Raw genomic sequence first — 21,916 nt, 5'->3', positions numbered from 1 at the left:
GTTTTGTGAGTAATAATTAGCACAAATCTACATTTATTTGATTTACTACTTAAATATAACTATCATATATAAAAGCTATTAATTTATTTTTATACTTTAATTACTTATTAAACTAGAGTAATGTTCTTCCAAATATAATCTTTTGGCTTGAAGGGTTTTGTGTTGAAAATAAGCCAAATTAATCCAATAATGTTCCTCCAAATATCCTCGTTTCCGAGTCTAGATTGAATGTGATTTGCACACCAAACTATAAACAAAGGTGAGCCAATGAAATCTCTCGTTTTCAGACCTTTAGTCGGGGTGATAATCTTGAGGAACTTCTTCAAATATTCACATCCCACCTTTTTATTCTCAAGTAACATCCCGTGTAAGTATTCCCAATATATCATTTTTCTCGGATCAATTTGCTCCAAGTTATTAACCAATTCCAATCTTTTTCCCTGTATTTTTACAATCGGAACATTAATCGCGTCAAAAAGCCTTTTTAAATCTTTCCTGATTTGCGTGTAAATTTGTAACTCCGTACTCGAACATTTTTCCCTTGAATCAATTCTATATTTAACCTTTGAAAATAAATGGAAGTTATTAAAGCCAGCAGATGGATGCACAGATTCAACCTCTGTTCTAAATGGTATATAGCTGCTGAGACACTTCTCTATATCAGAGTACCACCTCGGATCCTCCAAATCATTTCCCTCTATTTCAATTATTTTCATCATTTCTAAATTGTTCTCTGATATTTTATACTCCAACTCCTTTATTCTTTTGTCGTAATCCCTATTTGAATCGTCAGACTTAAGCTTCAATATTTCAGCTTCGGAAATTGAATTCACTTTATGAAGATCTGCAAGTTTTCTAACGTTGTTAGGTATTAGATATCCATCTTTTTCTGAGTTTCTCACTTCCTCAGCTGCAATAATTCCTGCCAAGTGTAGAATTCTCGAGAACACTTTTTTTTTGTCTTTCTCTAAAATATTTATGATGGTGGTGTAGTATCTTTCCTTATCTACTGTAACGGAGGCACCCAAGTTTTTATACGCCTGTGCTAACTCATTGTTTATGGTAATAATCTTTCCTTTTAATGTTTTGTACTCATCATTAACAAGCTGAACACTAAGTGAGGTTTCATAATCTAGTGAATTAATTTTGTTCCAAAAATTGTCGAAGTCGTGAATGTTGTTATAATTGTTTTCAATTGGTGATAAATAGTCCATTTTCTTGGGTCTCTTTACTGAATTTGAGGTGTTTTTGGGTCCAGAAACACGATAGCAACCATTTCTTTTGAACACATTATTTTCTTCCTCCAAAGTCTCACTGCTTGAAATCTCGTCATCCAATGAAATTGCACCGTTTTGTCCTGCTCTGAGATTAGCAATCTTAAATCTTTCGTGCTCATTTTCTTTGTCTTCCCCAAAATCATCATCCGAGTCTTCCAACAGTCTGTAGTATTTGGCTTTATTTAGTCTTCCAGACGGAACAGAGAGAATTGGGACTATCTTTAACCAAACAAACTCCAAGCTATCGAAATCTATGAATACCTTTTGGGAGTTTAACACTGAAAATGCAGAACGAATAAAAGACTCTTTGATGTTCGAATTAGGAGGCATTTTGTGTATAATCAAACAAGCTATTGAAATGTCCAGTGGGGTATTCAAGTAAGAATCAAACAATTCTTGTGTATATACTGCCATTTCCAATCCTCTATCTGTCAAAAGCGCACATTCCCCTATCTCCCTGTAGTACTTCTTGATTTTGTACTCAATTTTTGAAGAGTGCTGATCAAATTTCTCGTTTATTGGTTCGTCGTCTTTTATCTGATGCAGATTTCTAACCGATCTTGAAACATCAATTCCTTGTATCAGTCTTTTGGAATCGTAAACGTTGACCTTGAATACATTTGGTTTATACAAAGGAACGAATTTTCCCCGTCTGTACTCCTTAGGGACATCATGAATCTTATGACCGATGTAATTTGTCAAAGCTTGGATATAAGATTCTATTCTTTCCTTCTCAGAGATGAGATCGTATCTCAATCTTTCCAACTTTTTAATGTTTGTTTTAATGTGGTCAATGTTCACCAATTTATAATCATAGTTGTAATGATGAAGGTAGTTGTTTTTGACGTTCCTACTTGACTTACTGGAAGATGAATCCCTGTTCGACTCTTCCCCGTGCAAAATTCCCTTCTTTATCAAAATATCGTTCATTATTTCAATTTCGTTGGTTGCTTGTGCTATCTCCAATGTAAGTTGTGTTGTCCTCTGACTTAGAATCGTTCTTGCCTGTTTATTGCTTAATTTGCTGTACATTCTGGTTTCCCATTTCCAAAAGCTAACCTTTCCAAATTCAGTCGGCAATTTTAAAGCTCTGTAAAGAAGATTGTTTATTGACATTCTTGGAACGAGAGAAGAGTTGACTGGATAATCGGAGAATACTATTTTGTGAATATTCTCTCTCTCAAGCACGATCCCGAGCTCCAAACATAACGCCACCACAATTCCCTCATAAAGAGCAATGAGATTGTACTGACTTGTCCCGAAGATGGTATTCTTGAGGCTCTTTTTCGGGTAAAAAGGAAGATTTGCTCTAATTGCAACTTCCGAGCATATGTCAGAGGCCATTGAGAAATTTTCCAAAGAATAAGAGAAAAAGATTGCAGAAACAAGTACATTGGCACATGACTCACCTGAATCATTTATTAAAGCAAAAACGCCCTCGCAAGCATTTAAAATATGAAGTTTATATCCGTGATCCTTTGAGATTGAAACAAAAAGTGGAGGAATGTGTTTCTGACTGTTTTTTAACCAACAACAGGGACCTGTAATCCAATTAGAAACGTCATTTGGAACAAAAGTTGACGGAGGGGGAATATAGTAACTTTGAAGAACCGTTTTGGGGTTTGTAACCTCACTTGAATAACTTCCGAGGTGCTTGTCAGAAGTCCAATTTGGAGATCTCCTGAGTTCCAGGGGAAGGATTAACAAATTGTCCCTCTCCTCCTCATAGTATTCGTCTCCGTTGTACATTATTTGATCAAAGACACTAGTGAAGTTGTTTTTATCCCTCCTATAGACGGGATAGGCAATACTAACCCTCCTGTTCCCGTATTCCGTTCTTCTGTCGTTAAAATCTTCATTTCTCTTTTTAAGTCTGTTTTTTGTCAATCCTTTATAAACTTCATCCTCATTATTATTCACCAAGGTGTCGCTCTCTCCATGGTAAATGATACTTGCAACATCCTGAGAGGTTATCTCTAATTCAGGAAAGTGTCTTGCATTCAATTTTAGCACTGTTTCAACGTATTCTAAAATCTTTGAAGCCCTTAAAATCATGTAAGAATCTGATAAAGGAAGTGATCTGGTTAAGTATTTGCTTTTTTTTGAAATCTTCCTCGTGATCATGTCACAAAATTCGACTGCCGACCTCATTTTCAAGTGAATAAGTTCCATGAAAACACGTGGACAGTAGTCCCACCTTTGGGATATAAACCACATTGCAGTACATGCGATGTCCAAAGGAATTTTCGGGACACCCTTTACGTTTACTGAAACCGACTGGATGGTACTAACTACTTCCAATTGTGGGACCGATAGTCCGAGACACTTTGCATTGTCACGTCTATTGTAGTAAGTGTAAATGTACTGGTGGGAATTGCAGTGCATAAATGGAGCCAACTTTACATCAAAGCTGAAAAAAGAAGGGCCAACTGGATATCTAATACCTTTTTCACTTTCGCTTCCGTCCTCGCTACTGTCTTGACTTTCTAGTGATTTCGAATCACCGGAGTCAGTTTCGTACTTTAACTCTCTAATTGTGTCTTTAGAACTAGTTATTCCCCTGTGTGGATCTAATGTGGTTGAGTAAGTGGAGCCGTAGCTGGAAATTTGAGCGTTCTCCAGATCCCCAAAACTATTAATTGCCTCCATTGAAGTCACTACATAGTCCTCCTTGTCTATGTATTTCGTTGAGCCATTAAGTATCTTTGAAAACTCACCGTTAGTGGAGATGGACTTCCTTATTCTGCAACATATTTCGTAAGCAATACTGTGGCAACTTGAAACTCTTGAATTGGGATTGAACGGAGTCGAGAGGACAGGGAATTTTTTAACAAGCTTTTTCTCGCATTTGTCAAAGTTCTCGCACAAAAAAAGACCAACTTCTTCAAACAAGCCGGGGTTAATCGCACTGGAATCGACACTCTTAAGCTGGCACTCTGATGTTGTCTCAGAAAATATGGTGTAGAGTAAAATGGAAAGCTTCTTAATGTATTTTTCTGAGAATTTCGTTATTTCTCCAGATGAACAAGCGCAGTTGTTGTCATCAGAGCCAAAAAACAACAACAGGGAAAGAACAGCAAAGCTCACAGTCCTCAAGGCATTATTCCTGCTCATTAGTAATTCTAGCATCAAATCTCATCTATTATGGCTTTTCTCTCTCATTGATCTTTCTAGGCAAAAAATAGATACCTTAAAAACATTCCCGCCATAACAGGATATAACATGCAAATTCTATTAAACCATGCAAGTTGTGTTAAAAAAGAGGAAAGTAGGAAAGGGAGGATAATTTTAGCAGAGAAGTGAAGGAAGTGGCTACTTCTTTTGGATGAGGTGTTCGAGCTCTTCATTCAGCACCTCATAGTATACTTTGGGTTTCTCATCTTGATATTGTCCATAGTTGACCCAGGGAAAAATGCAGTTAATAATCGCGGCGCAAAAATGGCTAAATCGCACACTCCCTCGTGAGGTTTTTGTGGAGATGCTAGCCTTTGTATTGTTTGTCTCTTGTTCGTTAGTAACCGGGGGATTTTCGCCTTCTTGGGCTTTATTCAACAACCTCAAAAGTGTGGCCTCTTGAGTCTCGCTTCTGCTGTCAGTTTCCTCAGAAATATAAAAGTCGTCGCTTCTTTTCAGGTCTGAGCTTTCCGGCGGGGTTATCAGTATTTCCATTGATGTATGTGTTTCAGTCTGAAGGAGCAGCTCGTCCTGGAATCCGTTCTCAAATGTAACTCCGCCTTCAGACTCACGCTTGTCTAGCCTGTGCAGACTCTCCTTTTTTTGTGTTAGCATCCGGTGTTCCTGGATGCCGGTGCTTGTGGATTTGAGACTCCCTAAATTTAGGGTGTTTATTTCATTCTCCGAGGCGGATGTGGATGGCAGGTTGCTTTCTGGAAGGGACGTCAGGTGAGTAAAGACGGGCTTAATTAGGTTTTCCTCGAACACAAAATCCCTGTTCGCACTGGAGGGGTATATCTCTGATCTGTAGGTGGGTATAGTGTCACTTTCATTAATGTTGATTCTGCTGTCCGTACTTATCTGGGGGTAGTTTTCATTCTCTGACCGGAGAGCCGAGCTGTTTTCCGTGCAGAGGACAAAATTGTTGTGCATTTTCATCGGAGAGAAGGCCGAGTAGAACCTTCCGTTATATGTATTTATCAACTGCGGTCCTATTTGATGATTACTTGTACTTCTGTAAGTTGTGATCGGAGTTTTGGTGAGATGATGTCCATTGTTCCCAACGCTCGTACTTCTAACAAATATCTTTGGGGTATTCAAGGAATTACAATTGTCCAAAACGGGCCTCAGATTCACTCTAAACCTTGGATCTATTAATTAAATTCGCGAGTAAGCGGAAAAGAACGCATCCTGTGGATTCGCAAACTTACCCATATTAAAGTTCAACGCGTTCTCTTTTTGTAAATGGCAGTTCTTTTTGTTCTCTCAGCTTTTCAGCAAATGTCCCGAATTAAAATCCTCTAAAGACAGTAAATAGTAAATTGAGATCTTTGCGCCAAACTTGAAAGAATGGGCCCGTCGGTGGAATTTTTCCCAGTGCAAAGTAAACGGGAACGAAAATATAAAATAACCGGATAAAGACACGTAGTGCTTATAAAAGGTATATTTAATCTATGTGGTAACCTAATTTACGATTTTCTCCTAATTTAAGGGCTCGCTGGCACTAGTCATTAATGCCCAAATTGTCCAACTCCTCCTGAGCGGTCTCTATTCCAAAAGAAGTATATTGATCCTCGCTGTTTTCTGACTGATTCACAGGATCGAAATAATCAACAATGCTCTCCTCTTGGAAGCTCGTTGAAGGGAGGTTATGTGTGTGAGAGATGACTTTTGAGTCTTGAGTCTGAATTTGTGTGGGACTGGGAATTTCGGGAGAGAAAATTCCGTCAGTAGGGAATTCAGGAGACGGTCGCTCCTCTTCTTTCTTTTTTTCCTCCATCCTTGTTTGGTCCCTCAGCTTTCTCTGTCTCTTTATTTTCTCGTATCTCGAGTCGGAGAACTTTCTTTTGAGTTTCGAGGCGACCTCTTTTTCCTTAAGGTCTCTTCTCCTCTGTTCCTCCAGTATCTGCTTTACTAGCTGACCTTTTTCCTGTTTGCGGATTGGCCTCTTCCTTGGAGTCTCGTCTATTTGGATCATTGGGTACGCTGATATTCTTCCACTTCTTGTGTAGTAGTTTTTGGCAGCGTCGCAAAAGCTTCTGAGAGTTTCGTATTGGTTTTTACCTGCTATCTTCAGATTTACGTCTTCGTCATATTGAAACATGTCCCAGAGCGCCCTAAGACACTTTCTATACATTGAAGATTGGTGTCTGCCGGCCACATAATAAGGTGGTCTCTTTTTGGGGATTCCGAGAATGGGAACACCCATCTTGCCTTTTCTCTCAAGAATATAGTTTTGGAGATTATATATATGGCTCCATTCGCCTTCGTCAGCAATTGTGTTGGGATAAATATCATCAGAAACCTCCTCACAAAAATCGGATATTTCCGGAATCCCTATTTTAACCCATTTGCTCTCCGGGTCTCTTTTTGAATGCTTTTTCTTCAATTTAATGAGGATGTCCTCGCAGTTCTCCACAAAATCGTTCCAGTTCCCACCAGGTTCGTACTTATCGAATGCCCCTTTGAAAAATGCAGGAATGAGAGAATTAGGCTTTGAGGATTCTCTTATCATGCTCTCCATTTCCTTGTTGAAAAAGTACATGTTTCCGGCCTCAGTGCAGAAGCCGAGAACAATGTTGTGCTCGTCTTCCTGGTAGGAGTGGATTGCAATAAGTATACCTCCCCCGGAGCCATTTTGAATTTTCGGGAAGGTGTTGATGATATTCATACACATTCTGATGTACGAGGTCACACTAATTTCGCCAAACAAAAGCTCGCTGGGTTCTGATTGCAAGAAAGAGATCACGTACTTCTTTGCTATTCTGGGAGATGGGAGTCCTCCTATAGCGTTTGACCACTTCCCGTTCCCTCCTCTTCTCCCCTGATGCATGTACATGTAATTATACTGTTCCAATGTTAGATCCAATATTTTGTTTAAATGAGACTGGTCCGCTCTCAAGTTCTCCGTAAGATTCTCCAGGTCTTTGTTCGCAAAGACGCCCAGAAATAAGGCAGCGAAGAAGACAATTTCAATAATGAACCTTAGTTTTGAGCTATTTTTCGAGTCTTTCTTGGACATCTTGATTCAGAAACATTTTCTCGCTTTACCAGCTATTATTCAGAGTGATCCTAAAGACCTCAGTGGAACTCCAATGACACTAATATCGTAGTAAATGGGAAAAATAGCTAGTTCTCGTCTTTGCTCTTTCAGTTTTGCGAACCGAATCCTAACTCGTTAATATTTGTGGCTTCTATTATTAGATCTTAAACATTGGCGCTACATATAACCTAACAAAATTTTAAAAGGAGGCAAGGGGAAAACCCAGGTAAACTCCCGGAGAGGACGCAACATTTGTTGCTATTGGAGTATCGCAAGCCGTAATCAAGTGTGAATCTCAAAGGTTGAGTGCCAGAAGCAATTGTCTTTCCTCAACAGCCGCGCTCCCTGTACCTCCGCACAGGTAAACAAACTGACAGGACTAAGGGAGAACCGTTCCCTGGAGGTTCTCGTAGGCGCTGAGGAGAAGAGCAAATGGAAGAGTCCCTTATGTCCAGCTTACGCCCTTGCTTTCGCTCTCCCATTTCGCAAAGTTGTAGGGACCTGATAGTATTAGGCGCGCGGCGCCAAACCGTTTCGCCCCTCACTAGTGGGGTACTGTAGATAGAGGCCATGGAGGAACGGGGATTCTTTTTAGATTTGTGTTTTAGATACGGTTTGTAACTAGAGGTTTAAGATGAGCGAGAACAGCGATGGTAAGTTGGAAAATCTCTGTCAATTCGCCTGAGGCTTTACTTTTACTCAGTCAGGTTGGTGGTCGCGAAGTTCAGTTTCAATGATACCAGTAGCCAGAATGCACCGAAGAACAAGGGTGCAGAACAGCAGAACCAGAATTCGATAGAAATGAGGGACTACAATTTTGGCACTGGATCATACAACTATGACCTAAACAGCAGCAAGGGAGGCGACCAGTCATCTTACGATGCGAAGGGAGGGTCCAGTGCAGCAGCAGTGAGGTGTTCCGTGACTGATCAGTCCGTGGATATGTCTGTAAATATAAACTTAGGAGTTAAGGTATCGAGACACGTAACACTAGTGGCGAAAAACCTTTCTGTGGACTTAGTATCTAGGAAAAACTTTGCGAAGGTGCATACTCCGATTTTGAGGAATATTAACTTTATGGCTTCTCCTGGACAGTTAATAGGGATAATGGGTCCGTCAGGCTCTGGGAAGTCCACTCTATTGAATGCCTTGTCTGGAAGACTGAAGGGGAGAAACTACTACATCAAGGGGGCGGTGGCAGTCAACGGTTTCACGGACATAGATCTGGGTTACTTGACGAGATTAGTTGTTCAGAATGACAACCCTCCTCCATATCTAACCATTAGGGAGACTATGGAGATAATCGCGGGGCTGAGACTTACCCACTATCCAAAGAAGGATAGGGACGAGAAGATTCTGGAGATTCTGGACATCATGGGTCTCACACACGTCCAGGACACGTATGTGGGTGGGATCTCGAACAAAAGCATTTCTGGCGGTGAGATGAAGCGTCTGAGCATAGCCATAGAATTGATCCAGAACCCTCCGATTTTATTCTTGGATGAGCCAACGACGGGATTGGACGCGGCGAGATCCCATGATCTCCTTTCTTACCTGAGTTTGCTTGCTCATGAAACCGGAATTATTGTTATTTGCTCGATCCACACCCCGCGTTCCCAGTCTTTCTCTCTCTTCGACAAGGTGGTTCTGTTGAGTCGTGGATATGTTCTGGGTCAGGGATCGCCGATGGATGTGGTTACTTTTTTCAATGATGTGGTTACTCCCTTTCCGGATAACTATAACCCGGCAGACTTCATTATAGATGCAACTTCCTTGGTGGAGTTAATGCACAAGAAAAAGGTTTCTTCGTCTGTTTACATTCCGGAGGACGCGACTATTGCCGAGATAGAAAAGACGGAACTTGACTTGGATGGAGAGGAGCCTCTCTATGAATTTGAAAAATCGGTTTCCCAAAATGACATTTCAATGAAGCTTTTTGGACTGGAGGTTCCCTCTATTAGTTCTCTGGAAGAACTCAGCAAAGCGTACGAGCAGTCCGTCTATGGCGAGAATGTTAAGAAGGCAATAGATAATCACTTAAGATGTGTTGACACAAGCAATCCAAGGGTCCTTTTTGAGGATTACCAACATATCGATTCCATAAATATGAAGATCATTCCAAACAGGAATATTTTTCAAAAGATCACGAGATTGACTCCAATTCCAGGTCCGATCCGTTTCTTTAGAGAGTTCAAGTACCTCGCCAGGCGTTTTGTGTTAAACACTTGGAGGGACCCTCAGGTCACCATTGGGATGCTTCTCGTGAACTCCTTCTTAGGGATAATCTTGGGACTATTCTTCAACCTGCCAAAGGGCGGTGCTACTGACGCTGAGACATATCAGAACGCGAGAAATATTGTGGGATTTATCTTTTTCATGGCCACTGGTATCTCGTTCTTTTCAATCAAGGGTCTGCTTACAACCGTAGATGAGAGGTTTGTCATGAACAGAGAGACGTTCTCTAAGATGTACACTCCACTGTCCTACTATATAACCAGGACCATCACGGATTTCCCTTTGCAGCACTTGCAGTCTTTTATATACGTCACCATTGTTTACTTCATGTCAACACTTTATAACAAGGACTACGACACAAGTTTGGCCAACCAGTTCGGCCTTTGGACTCTCAATTCTCAGATTTACGTCTTCTTGACTTACTCCTTCAGCTACATTCTTGCTTCTTTCAGCACAGACCCGTCCTTGATGATGCGCATATTCCCTGTGTTCAACGTGATCTTCTTCCTTTTCGCTGGGTTCATGATTACCTTCAACCAGGTTCCTGTGTGGATCAGGTGGTTTGGATGGATTTCTACACTCAGGTATGGGTTCACGGGAATGGTGCTTTCAGTAATGATTCCGGGAGAAAAGTTCGGAAACGTGACTACAGACCTTTTCCTTGGTGCATTTGACATTTGGACCACAAATATGTGGGTCAATGCTGGGGTTATTTTGGGGTTGTCATTTGGCTTCAGGATAATTGCCTACTTCCTATTCGCTTTCACCTTAAGAAACTTTAGAATCGCGAGTTGATTAGATCTTGAAATATATAATTTGCTAGATGTTGCTTTGACTTGGCACCTGCTGAAAACTCAACGTGACTCCTGCTTTTTGTGTTTCCTTGTGGGTGCTGTTTCCCTTGAGCCTTGGCTGGCTCACCGAGACCCGGGACTCCGACTCGCAAGGAGGCTTGGCTCGAGTGGGATGGTCCGGGATTCTGCAGAAATGGGACTGACTGGACATAAACAGGGGGAAGGAGACTGACAGACAAACAGGGACTTTGAGGGGAACCAGTGGTTTGAACAACAAAGCTTGGCAAGATATATACAACTATGCTTTTGCTTTCTAAGACAAAAATCCAGACACTTCTGGATAAGTCTCTTCCAGGGAGTCTGGAAACTAATGTTAAAAGCAGCGAGTACTAGTTCAACCCAAAGCTTTCCGCAGACAATTCTACTTCTAAATCTTGAGAGACACTCGTATAACCAGATTCATCGGGATTTGAGTCCAAATCTAATATGTCCTTTCCGGACAGTATCTTCCTGACATTCTTGTTCACAGAAGGAACTGGTTCCGGCTCCAAGTCTTTAATTGACCAAGCGACCAAATTTCTCTTTCTCCCTCTCGTATATCCCCGATCAGTAAGGCGTTTGAATGCCTTGCTTATGGCAGAGTGGATTGTAATTATCCCCATGACTATGCCATTAAAGTTTGAATTCCTTTCTAAGCTGTCTGAGACATTGGGGTCACTGTTTACCACTCTTAAAATCGCCTCGACCTCCAAAAGCTCTTGCGAATCAAGACTTTCTTTGGAAGGCTCGCTAACTTTGTTAGAGAGATCACTCCACCACATTTTTAATCCAGTCGAAATTGATAACATTCCGCTGCTTATACTTCCGCTCTCGGGGAAGTTAGTCCTTGTGCTTTGTTCAGAGAAGATTGATCTGATAAACTGTTTGACTCTTAAAAGGTCATTTTCTGTTTGATGGCATTTTAGTGTCTCCACGTCTGTCTCTAAGGTTGATCTTAGATACCCGAAATTTGTGAATTTGACGTTACCGGGTGACATTTGGGAAAGAGCATTCAAGTTCTCCTCAATTTTCTTTGGAGACCAACTCCAAAGAAGCCTATCGATATGGATGCTCTTTGTGTTGAGATCACAGTGTAGAATTCTCCCCGCAATTGAGTGGTGCTGTAGAGTCAGGATTGCAGCCAAAACAGAGTGAGCAAGAGCATATTGAGCCTCCAATCGCAAATAAACTCTCGATTTATAGTCGAATTCGCTAGAGGCTGAGGAACTTAGCCAATTCATCATTGCGTTACTTTTAAAGAATTTAATGATGTCTCTGAGATTTGGTCCCGTTACTCTTTGATATATAAGAGCTCCTCCCAAATAAGACTTTCTATCGTGGTACTGCTGGTTTTGCAGTTCGTCAGTTCCAAAGCAAACAACTGGAGGGATCAGGAATTCTGTTCCCACTCCATAGCTCGCAGTTGGTTTTATGGGAAATTGTTGGTTCGATAGAAGGGTTATGTAAAACATCTCCCTGGTTTTGGTTTTCTCCATTATTGACTTTAATGTAATGTTTTCTGGTATGCTTCTTGATATTGATCTGTGTTCACTCCTTCCTGGAGAGATGTAGTAAAGATTACTCTCCTTCGAATAGGTCAGTACACAGTTCACGGAAGGCTTGATGTTTTTTGCTTTGTGAGAAACCCCAAAAACTGCAGTTGCCTTGCTTTTAAGCTGGTGCGGTATCGGATTAACGGGGTTTCCAACCTGGTTTGAGACTATAATTCCGTAAACTTCTCTTATTGTCATAACTGCACTTGTTGTGAACCCATTTGTTTGCTGTTCCAAGCGGATGTTGTACGAAATTACATCTGTGGTTGACACTTTATGTCTCGGTATCGGTTCGAGTCTTAAATGGTTCAATACATTTTGTTCAAATTCTATATCACATTTAATAAACTTGAATGGAAGGGTCCAACACAGAGCTGCCAGAAGATCCTGCTCGGAAAAATTCGCCTCCATCTTGGAGTCGTGGATCTGATACCCTTCGCCTATCCAAATAAGGTATAAGAAAAGCCAAGCAGCTGCAGAAAAGGTCATTTTTGTCCTAAGCATGCAAGTAATTTCTATTTAAAAGCGTTAGAAAAACAAGGAATTGTTATTTTTTCGCTGAAAATCACTTTTCAAAGTTCATTCTATATTTCAAAATTATATGTGAAAAATGAGAGATGCAGTAGTGCAAAATAGACGATATCTGTGTGGAAAGGAAAATGGTGGCTTTATTTGGCCTATATTTCAAGCCGAGCGATAAAGCCACGCAAATGTCTTAAAAGCGGAAAAATTGCTCAATTTATTCAACAAATTGATATTTTTTGCATTTTGGTATCTGTGCGGGGGTGGGGGTACTGGTATATCGGCTCGCTCGTGATCCAAACTTTGACACTTAATACTGAAATAAATATGTTTGACACATCTGAAGAAGCTGTGCACACTAGGTGCAATCAAAACCTAACCTGACTTTAACTTTTCATTGGTCTCCAACTCTATATTTTGATAGCGTCTGAAAAAGTCAGCATTGCTTAATCATCAGGTATTTGTTTTCTGCATGTTAACTTAAGGTAAACACATAGTGGCGCCAAACGATCTAAAAATGAGTGGCGTGATTTTTGACGAGGGAAATTAGATTATGTAAGAAAAAGGAGTCAGGAATGAAATGTATAAAAATAATTTCGTGAAAAAACGAAAATGAGAATACATCTCTTTGAGCTGATTCTTTCCCTGGTGACTTTGTTGCTTGAAGGAGGTGGTTTTGTGAAGGGAGCAAAGTTTTTGAAGCCACTACTTGGGATTAAAAATTTGACAAGAAGACTTGAGTCGCAAAATTTAAGTGGAACATTGATAGTGTAAGTTTGTTTTGTATTTTTTAGGAGAAGGAAGTCTCTAACTAGTTGATTTAACCTGAATCTTAAGTGACTACTGCTCAGTTTTGACGCCTCAACAGCTGAAGCTTTCGAATTTGTTTATAATAGTATCAAAGAAGCATTCTAACGAAGGTAGGTAATACGATACTCAACATAAAATATTCGTTGACGCTTCCGGGTAATAACTTTTAAAAATGTGTTTAGGTCTCTCACTTTTGGATTCATGCTTCGTAGTATACACTTTAAGAGATGGATACTTTTCTGGTTGCGAAAAGGCACTCGAGCTGACTGTTAGCGACATCAAGCTGAGAGAAGCCAGATTTGAGATATGCAGAGACGTTTTGATGACAGCAAGATCGGATTTGGACTTAAAGGATCTTGTATTCGAAGCAGCGCCGGAGGAGGTGGAGTCAATAATAGCAAAGGTGGAGAACACTTTGAGGAAAGGGTTTGACGAACTGGGAAACGAGTCGTGCAGCATGCTGACAGAAGAAGAGTTGTCGATGGCAAACGCCTTAACTTTGATTTTGATGGAAGAAGGATACAAACTAAGTAGACTGAGAGCTTGCACAGTTTTGTTGTCTTTGAGAGAGGGATCTTTAGACGACTGTGCAAAGGCTTTGAGATCTGCCTTGGGAAACGCAATAGAGTATTCAAAGGCTGAAGGATTTTGCAAAGAGCTCGAAAGATTCGCTCCTAGCAGATCCCATATTTTCACAAAGACACAGGACAAAGAGTCTGCTATGCAGGATGAAACAATGAACAAGAACGCTAAGATGAAGATTGAGGCAAACGAAGCAGTTTTGGCAGCTCTTGCAATAGACAATCGTATTCACTTGGATGAGTTGGACGTAAAGCGTATTTTGTTTGTGGACTACCCGAACAATCGGATGCTGATTGACAGGAGGCAGCTTTACGATAGATTTTTGATGTTTTATACTGGAAACAAGATATCCAGTTCCTCAAAACATTGGTTCAAGCCTGGAACTCTAACTGAGGAAGAGGAGAAAGAGGTGGGCAAGTCACTTTCTGAGAACATGGAGGTCATTAACTTAACAAATCAACAAGCTCTTCAAACTCTTTATTCCACTTATAGAAATTTAATTACTTCATTCAAAGAAACGCAGACATTTGTTCAGGACGTTTACTACCAGAGAAGAAGCGTTCCTGAGAGTCTAAAAAGGCGCTTTTACATGCAAATTCAGCTTATAAAATACATGGAGAAGCATATAGGGGCCTTGAATCTCCACATAGAGATGGACAATACAGATATTCTTTCAGCGAGAAACCTGCCTTACGGTATTTCCGACATTAGACAATACTCAGAGCTTGGGGAAAAGAACTGGCTTTACTCCTTAATAAACGATAAACCATATAATGAGATGGATCACTTCTCCTTGTTCTGTCCTTTGTTAAACAAGTCAGCATTCCGTCTGGCATTGTTGGTGGTTGGGATTGCTCATGGTGCTTTTAGAAAAAAGAAGGTTAAGCTTTCAGATGTCTGTTTGGCAATCTCGCAAATGAAGGAGAGTGGGAGCTACAGGGAGTCAATAAAACTGGCTCTCGCAACTGTTTTTGTGACAAATCAAAAAATACTGACTTTGGAGGAGCTAGACACCATGTACTTTTTGCTCATATCGGCGGTTGATGAGTCCGTGAATGAGTTTCTCTTCGGGATTCCAGAAGAGTACTTTAACTTTGAAAAGGAAAGTGACATTACTGATGAGAAGCTAAAAAGTTGGATTGGTCAGGCAGAACACAGACTTGAGAAGGTAATTAACAACCCAAAAGCCATTGTAGGGAACATTTCCCTGCTTGACGTAGATATGATAATGCAAAGCATTACTCAGTCAGAAGCGAGAATCCAACTTCTAATAGCAGTTACAATAACAAGAGTTCACGATGCTCTTTTGGCCCTTACTGAAATAGAAGAGGAGATAAGAATGAATCAGAATAAACTAGACCTGGCAAGGATCAGGTCTGAGCACAGTGACGAGATCAATATGTCAAAGGTTGGGGAACAGCTTTTGAAAGAAAGAGAGTCAACCTTGGATAGGGTAATTGATCTAGTGGTTGAACACGCAGAGCACTGTGTGAAGGCCATTGAAATATTTGACATTTCAGATCGTCCAGTAGTGAGGAAAATGCACAGAATAATAGCCGTAAATACGGAGCTTAAGAGATTAAATATAAACTACGTAAAGACACTAGAAAATACGCCTGTTTACAAGTCCAACAAATTTTTGCTCAGGACATCCATAATGAGACACAGAATTGAGCAGGCAAAGAAGGTCTTGACTGAACTTGCAATCGGAGAGTTTTACAATATTTATGACACAAGGTGGTACACAAATATGAACGAGTGTTTTAATGACTCTATTCCCGAGCTTGGCTTAAAATTAATTATAGACCCGAATTATCCTTTAGACACGTCAAATGGCTTTAAATCAATCAATTCAAGTAAACCACCAGTTTACAACATTTTGTGTAACAAGAACCAAATTAAGAGGTTCAAGATAGTTCAAGCAGATCTTATAGAAATTTTAAAACACTCAGACATTCCAATTGTTGATTTCGAGGGCAAAAAACCTATTTTTGCCGATATACTCACTTTAGAGGGATGGGGGCCTTTAAAGACCACCATACAGGAACGCGATGAGACAAACATTCCGTGCTCAATCTCCAAACAACTTTTTAGAAAACTGGTTTCAGACTTGTCTCAAAGAGTTGTTGGAGGAACCTCTTTTTTTAACATTCCTATAGTTCATCTCTGGTGTGCTGACCACATTAGGTTCAGGAGATCCAACCAGGCCTTGTGGCGGAATTTGGTTTCCAGGTTGTGGCTTGTATTTCAAGACGAGCCATTTAGCATTGTGCGACTCAAGGAAAGAAGGTGGACTCTTCTTTCGTGGTTCAGGTAGTTGGTGCAGGACTGAAATATGTGTAGAATAATAGAAGGTATCTTTATAACTAATTGATTTTTTTTGCTGCTGTGCAAATTAGTATTGATATTTACCTGTTAGTGCACTAAACTTATGGGTGTAATGCCAAAAGAAGTGTTTTTAAATGCATGATAGTTGATGCTTGCAACTTGCCGCCTTTTCCAGTAATAGTTTACTAACTTATCACAAATAGTTCACACCCCCACTTTGAGGGTTGAGAAAAACGTCTAATTTAGACGGTTTCTGTGGAGCTCCGCTTATTCCGTTCTGGGACCGATTAACTCGAGTCTGTAGCGTAAGCCACATTTATTTTTTCCTACACTAACAGGACTAATAGGATAGGGAATAAGTTAATGTTTTAAAGCGGCCGAGTTGGCGCCTTTTGGTTGGGTATTTATTTTAAAAAATATAGGTATCGAGATGAGGGAACGGGAAATAAAATTTAAAAATAAGAAATGCGTTTAGGCGTCATGATCTATAAGCCAGTATGGAGGTAAATTCCGTTTATAATGTAAATAGTGTCAATAAACGTCTCTGGTAAATAAAATCCAAATCAATAATTAATATAAAAAAAGAGTAAATGTGATAAGAACAAATACGAGGGTGAAAGAGGAATAAAGGTGAATAGACTAGAGTGGAAGAGCAGGTCTCTAGAAGAAAAAGTAGAATATTTTCAGAGTGAATAGTTGGCTTACAGAGACATTTTGTATTTAAGTGAAAGATACACTTCCTTCTTTACTTCTGTGGGACGCGAGTTACAAATAGGAGTCATCAAGCACTATTTAGGCGATCTTTGCAAATAAGCAAGCGAGTGTATTTGAGATGATAAAAGAGGAGAGTCTCAAGGAGTCTGAGACGGGTATGGTAATAGATGGACTAGAAGGGGATTTGAGTACTGTTGGTTCAGCAAAGGAGCAGGATTCCTTTTGTGACAACGGCAAAGGTAAGGGATACAACATGAATGAAGACATAAAAGTGGAAGTGGACAATGAGTTAGTATGTATAGATTTTTTCTTACGTTATTTGTCATATCTGTTTCCTCTGTGGGCAGAATATGGGGATAATTTTATGTTTCACATCACACAAATCTATGGTGCTTTTAGCAAGTCTGAATACCATCCGTACATTCAAATTTTGGAAAGTCTGGGACTCGAAATAGGGAAAGAAGGTCAGGACGGAGCGTCAAATTTGAATCAGGGTTTTATGATAGGTGATTCTCTTTCCTATCCACTGGACATAGAAAAGTGCGATACACAGACGTGTATAAAAGCAATTTCATATTTGGATTCATACAGAGAATGGATAGACAATATACTGGCTAGATCCGGGTATGATTTCGAGGGTCATCTTCAGTTGTCTACTGAGATGGCTGAGGGTACGATTGGTAGGTCAGTTCACGAGTGGAAACTGGAGGAGATAACTGGGGAAATAATTCTTCCCTTGGTTTATCAGTCGTACGTTACCTTTGACTTTAGAATTGGAGACCGCGGCGATATTGACTCGCTGGTTAATATTGGTGAGTCCTCTGGTAATTTGGATAAGGCATTGGGGATAGGTTGCGATATGAACAAGATGGGAGCAGGAGTGGGCGGTGTGCGAGGCGGAGGTTTCGGTTCTTCTCCTTCGAAGAATGGCAATGAGGTTGGAGTAACGTATGAGAAGAATAGAGATCGCTGGGTGGCGGTTTGGACAGAGAATGGAATAAGAAGAAGTCGGATTTTCAATGTAAAACAGTATGGTTACGATACGGCGAGGGAGATGGCAATTCAATATAGAAGGGAGCAAATAATGAATTTGTCCAACAAATCGTCATCTCAGACAGTCCAAAATCAAGCTCAAAGGTGCAGTAAAAGGAGCAGAAAATCTATTGAAACATCTTCAAAGGCTTTAAAGTCTCCTTCGTTCTACAACACTAGAAACTCTGGAGGTTTGGAGGTGGTTTCGGTTAAGAATCCCGATTTTGAGGTATATTTCGACGTTGACAGGGACTCCTGGATATGCAAGAATACGTCAGGGACCTTGAATTTGGAGGAAGGGGAGACCGTTTTTTCAGTGGAGGAGCACGGCTCTGAGAAGGCAAGGCAGTTGGCGATAGACAAGGCAGGCGGTTTGTCGGAGGAGCCTGTAACCCAAACACCGGTGAAGAAAGGAGGTTTGTCAAGGTCTAGTGTTTTGCGAGGATCCGCTAACACTCCAAAAAAACGCGATTCCACGGCTTGTGGTTCCTCTTCATTTAGGATAAAAATAGCGAATGGTTCTTTGGGTGGATCTAAGGGATTGGATGCAACTGGGACCGGTGTTGACCAACAAAACCAACAACAAACTTCCGGCGGAAGAGGCGAGTCTAGGCGTTCGTCGATGGATGAATTTTTGGTTTATCACGGAAAGAAATACTACTTTGGACCGGTTATAGAGGGAATAAGATACGACAAGATACAGAATAGGTGGGTGACCGGTTACATAGGACAGGATGGAAGGAAGCGCTACAAGTATTTTAGTATTGGAGCGTATGGATTTGAGGGGTCTAGGCAACTGGCAATAGAATACAGAGAAGGTCTTTATTCCAGTACAAAGGGAGTGGATAAGTTGAGTGAGTTTTTGCAGACGGTCATTCAGGGTTTTCCGGCTTTGGAGGATGGGACTCTTCAGGATGTTTCTTTTGAAGATTTGATTTTCCAAAAAGGACAAATTAAGGGTGGGTCTGAGAAATTCTATCTATGTGTTCCCTCTAAAGGTGACTTTCTGGTAACGACTCCAGTGGAGGAAAATGATGAGCTTTATATTTCTCTTGTTAATAAGTATAAATATATTCTGGAGAACAATGCAGGAAAGGAAAGTGGTTGTGTTAAGGATTCGGTAGGTGTAGAGACACCGGACAAACAATCCAATTGCACCAATACTGCTGCTCGAGCGCATTTGGAAAAGCAGGAGGCCTTTCCCCCGGTCAAACCTCAATCTAAGATAGATTTGGGGAGAGCGATGGACTTTCCCGACTCATTTAACGGTGTCCAGGATGGCGTTGAGAGAAGGAAAGATGCGAAACGAGAGAATACCACGAGTAGTGAATTTGAGAATATAAATACTGAGAATAATAGTTCCATAATAGAGGAGTCTGAGAAACCGAGTTATGCGTTAAATGGCGTTCAAATTGATCAAGACTTAGGCAAGAAGGATGTGTATTTCTCACAAGAGAGTGTTTCGTCTTCAGCATCAAACGAGAAACCTGGTAATTTCTCCTCTGCCGATACATACGAAGATTCGATGTTCATAGAGGTGGAGGATAGAACAGTCACAGAGAGAAGGAAAAGACTTTTTATCGGACCAAAAGTAGATGGGGTGCACTACAACCCCTCAATACATCGTTGGGTTGCACAGTACGAACAGGATGGCGTTCAGCTCACAAAGAATTTTAGTGCCAAGACTTACGGTTTCGAGAAGTCCAGACACTTGGCCATAGAGTGGAGAACCAAGCATCACGGGGAGCCTCCCCAGATGAATGTCCTTCTCCAAGCTCTAAAGGAACAGGGGATAGAGTATCCTCCAAAGCAGTAGGTAACTGCTGTTGGTTAAAAGGCAAGGCATCGTTATTTATTCAAGGTAACTTCTACCGAGCGACAGCACTAGACATTATATATTCAAATAAAGAGTAGCATAGTTGATTAAAGTAGAGACTACGTTGGCTTTTACATTTCGCTTTCGTCTTTTCCATGTCAAATTTTGCATGTACTCTCCCCCTTTGCCCTGGTAGACTACTCAGCGCCATGCTGCCGCGCTTTTCGCGCCAAATAAGTTCAAAGATGGGTCAGCCCGGTGGAGGTCGCCGGCGAGGCTGATCATTTAATTTATGCTCAAGCATACGCGTTCTCGCATTCTTTGTATCACAAAAAGCGGAGCCAGACTTGGCACGTAAGAGAGGAACGTCGCACTACAAATAGACACACATTTACCGCAGCTAGTTACTAAACCAACAACAGCCTGGTTGCAAACATTCACGACTTCGCGTTGGAGATCGTATGTGGCGCGCAGTGTGACAGGAAGACGGTGTGCTCCAGAGGAGCTCCTCTAGATATACATACACCCTCGATGCTGCGCACTTATTATACTCGTTACACATCTGCAGATCAGCTAATGTGGAAGCGAAACAGTATGTGGTTAATCTGGTAACTAGATCGATTATCTATCAAGATAATAACTATGATTGTCTGGCTAAGGGTAATAGTCGCACACTATTTTCAATAAACGCAATTAAAAAGACCAATCTAAAATAATCTCTTCTAGTTAGTCGATTTATCTCACTTAAAACTCCAATTCTCGAATCATAGCCACTGACCATACCAAACTTTAAGTAATAAAGTTCCTAATAAAACGACCTGTCTCTTCCGACAAAAGAAACAAGTCAGTTAACAAACGCCTTGACAGTTTTAGCAGTGCAATCTGATGAAAACAATACACTAAAAGTTAATAGGTATGGTAATCAACTTTAAGACGGCACTTAAGGACGAAGTAGATAGGCCATTCTTATAAGCCAGTTGGAATAATAAGTAAACGGTGAACACACCCAGTTTACCTATTGTTTATTGAGAAGTTCTTGGTACAAATACAGCACTTTTATTGCGTGGATTCTAACCAGCTACTTGGTGGTGGTGGAAGGACATCACCATCACCATCACCATCACCATCGCCATCGCCATTGCCATTGCCACTGCCAATACTCTCACCTTCACTGTTGTAACCGCCCAAACCTAAACTGATGGTTGGTGATGGTGGTGAGGGTGGTGGTGAGGGTGGTGAGCGTGGTGGTGAGGGTGGTGAGCGTGGTGGTGAGGGTGGTGGTGAGGGTGGTGGTGAGGGTGGTGGTGGTGGCCCTTCTCCTTGTTGTTGTGTATCAGATCCTCCACCATTGTTGTCTCCATCTCCATCTCCTTCATAACCTGAATTTGAGAAACCAACAAGCACTACTTGATTACCGCCTCTACCTCCTTGACCTAATTGCTGAACATCGTATGAACCTCTGTTAGGAAAACCACCACCACCTTCTTCATCATCATCATCACCAGATCCACAACATGATCCACGAAAACAACTACAACAACGTTTCATTTTGATGGCAGATATTGGAACGATTCCTTCAAAATGCAGATTGTTGCTTTTGTTAAAAAGCACAGAAAACAGTGCTCCAACAAACACCGACAAAACCAATATATTGGTATTCATGGTTGTCTTTGTAGTTTTTAAATTAAAAGTGGTAAATGATTGCTTCAGTTAGAAGTGAATAGGACGAGAAAATATCAAATTCAATGGCACAACAGGCCTAAAAACAATTATTGCCGGGCAGTAATAATATAATAGTTGTAATTCTAGTAGTAATAACGGTTTTTTGGTATATATATTATATGTGCTGCACGTACTGTCTCGTCTCATTGCATTAAAAAATAATATTTATGGCGAGTAGACAGGAAGCTGAAGTTGCACTATTTGATGTGTGACTCAAGGGTTGGGAGTCCGGGAGTTAGTTGTAGAGCAAATATAAGCCTGTGATGTTTTGCTTG

At 40.8% G+C, this 21,916-nt stretch overlaps 8 protein-coding genes across 8 annotated transcripts; 3 read left to right on the top strand and 5 right to left on the bottom strand.

Annotated features, from left to right (window-relative positions):
• Positions 1 to 107: 107 nt before the first annotated feature.
• Positions 108 to 4,391, bottom strand: FG386_002090 (uncharacterized protein; the record flags this gene model as incomplete). Its single annotated transcript, XM_067341438.1, has 1 exon — positions 108 to 4,391. One exon carries the CDS (start codon positions 4,389 to 4,391, stop codon positions 108 to 110), a length of 4,284 nt encoding a protein of 1,427 aa, XP_067198866.1.
• A 198-nt stretch (positions 4,392 to 4,589) lies between these two features.
• Positions 4,590 to 5,666, bottom strand: FG386_002089 (uncharacterized protein; the record flags this gene model as incomplete). The annotated part of the gene is made up of 2 exons (XM_067341437.1): positions 4,590 to 5,602; positions 5,663 to 5,666. The coding sequence occupies 2 exons, from the start codon at positions 5,664 to 5,666 to the stop codon at positions 4,590 to 4,592; spliced, it is 1,017 nt and encodes a 338-aa protein (XP_067198865.1).
• A 289-nt stretch (positions 5,667 to 5,955) lies between these two features.
• FG386_002087 (uncharacterized protein) lies at positions 5,956 to 7,473 on the bottom strand (the record flags this gene model as incomplete). Its single annotated transcript, XM_067341435.1, has 1 exon — positions 5,956 to 7,473. One exon carries the CDS (start codon positions 7,471 to 7,473, stop codon positions 5,956 to 5,958), a length of 1,518 nt encoding a protein of 505 aa, XP_067198863.1.
• Positions 7,474 to 8,128: 655 nt separating this feature from the next.
• FG386_002086 (putative ABC transporter proteinhypothetical protein) lies at positions 8,129 to 10,524 on the top strand (the record flags this gene model as incomplete). The annotated part of the gene is made up of 2 exons (XM_067341434.1): positions 8,129 to 8,147; positions 8,198 to 10,524. 2 exons carry the CDS (start codon positions 8,129 to 8,131, stop codon positions 10,522 to 10,524), a joined length of 2,346 nt encoding a protein of 781 aa, XP_067198862.1.
• A 388-nt stretch (positions 10,525 to 10,912) lies between these two features.
• On the bottom strand, positions 10,913 to 12,604 carry FG386_002085 (uncharacterized protein; the record flags this gene model as incomplete). The annotated part of the gene is made up of 1 exon (XM_067341433.1): positions 10,913 to 12,604. The coding sequence occupies one exon, from the start codon at positions 12,602 to 12,604 to the stop codon at positions 10,913 to 10,915; it is 1,692 nt and encodes a 563-aa protein (XP_067198861.1).
• Positions 12,605 to 13,619: 1,015 nt separating this feature from the next.
• On the top strand, positions 13,620 to 16,346 carry FG386_002084 (uncharacterized protein; the record flags this gene model as incomplete). Its single annotated transcript, XM_067341432.1, has 1 exon — positions 13,620 to 16,346. The coding sequence occupies one exon, from the start codon at positions 13,620 to 13,622 to the stop codon at positions 16,344 to 16,346; it is 2,727 nt and encodes a 908-aa protein (XP_067198860.1).
• An 843-nt stretch (positions 16,347 to 17,189) lies between these two features.
• Positions 17,190 to 19,919, top strand: FG386_002083 (uncharacterized protein; the record flags this gene model as incomplete). The annotated part of the gene is made up of 1 exon (XM_067341431.1): positions 17,190 to 19,919. One exon carries the CDS (start codon positions 17,190 to 17,192, stop codon positions 19,917 to 19,919), a length of 2,730 nt encoding a protein of 909 aa, XP_067198859.1.
• A 1,056-nt stretch (positions 19,920 to 20,975) lies between these two features.
• Positions 20,976 to 21,581, bottom strand: FG386_002082 (uncharacterized protein; the record flags this gene model as incomplete). The annotated part of the gene is made up of 1 exon (XM_067341430.1): positions 20,976 to 21,581. The coding sequence occupies one exon, from the start codon at positions 21,579 to 21,581 to the stop codon at positions 20,976 to 20,978; it is 606 nt and encodes a 201-aa protein (XP_067198858.1).
• Positions 21,582 to 21,916: the final 335 nt, after the last annotated feature.

This window comes from Cryptosporidium ryanae (assembly GCF_009792415.1).
Source record: "Cryptosporidium ryanae isolate 45019 chromosome Unknown contig_32, whole genome shotgun sequence".
In the NCBI taxonomy this organism is placed as follows: Eukaryota; Apicomplexa; class Conoidasida; order Eucoccidiorida; family Cryptosporidiidae; genus Cryptosporidium; species Cryptosporidium ryanae.
Note: the sequence above shows the minus strand (reverse complement) of the source record. Positions and strands in the feature narration are given on the sequence as shown.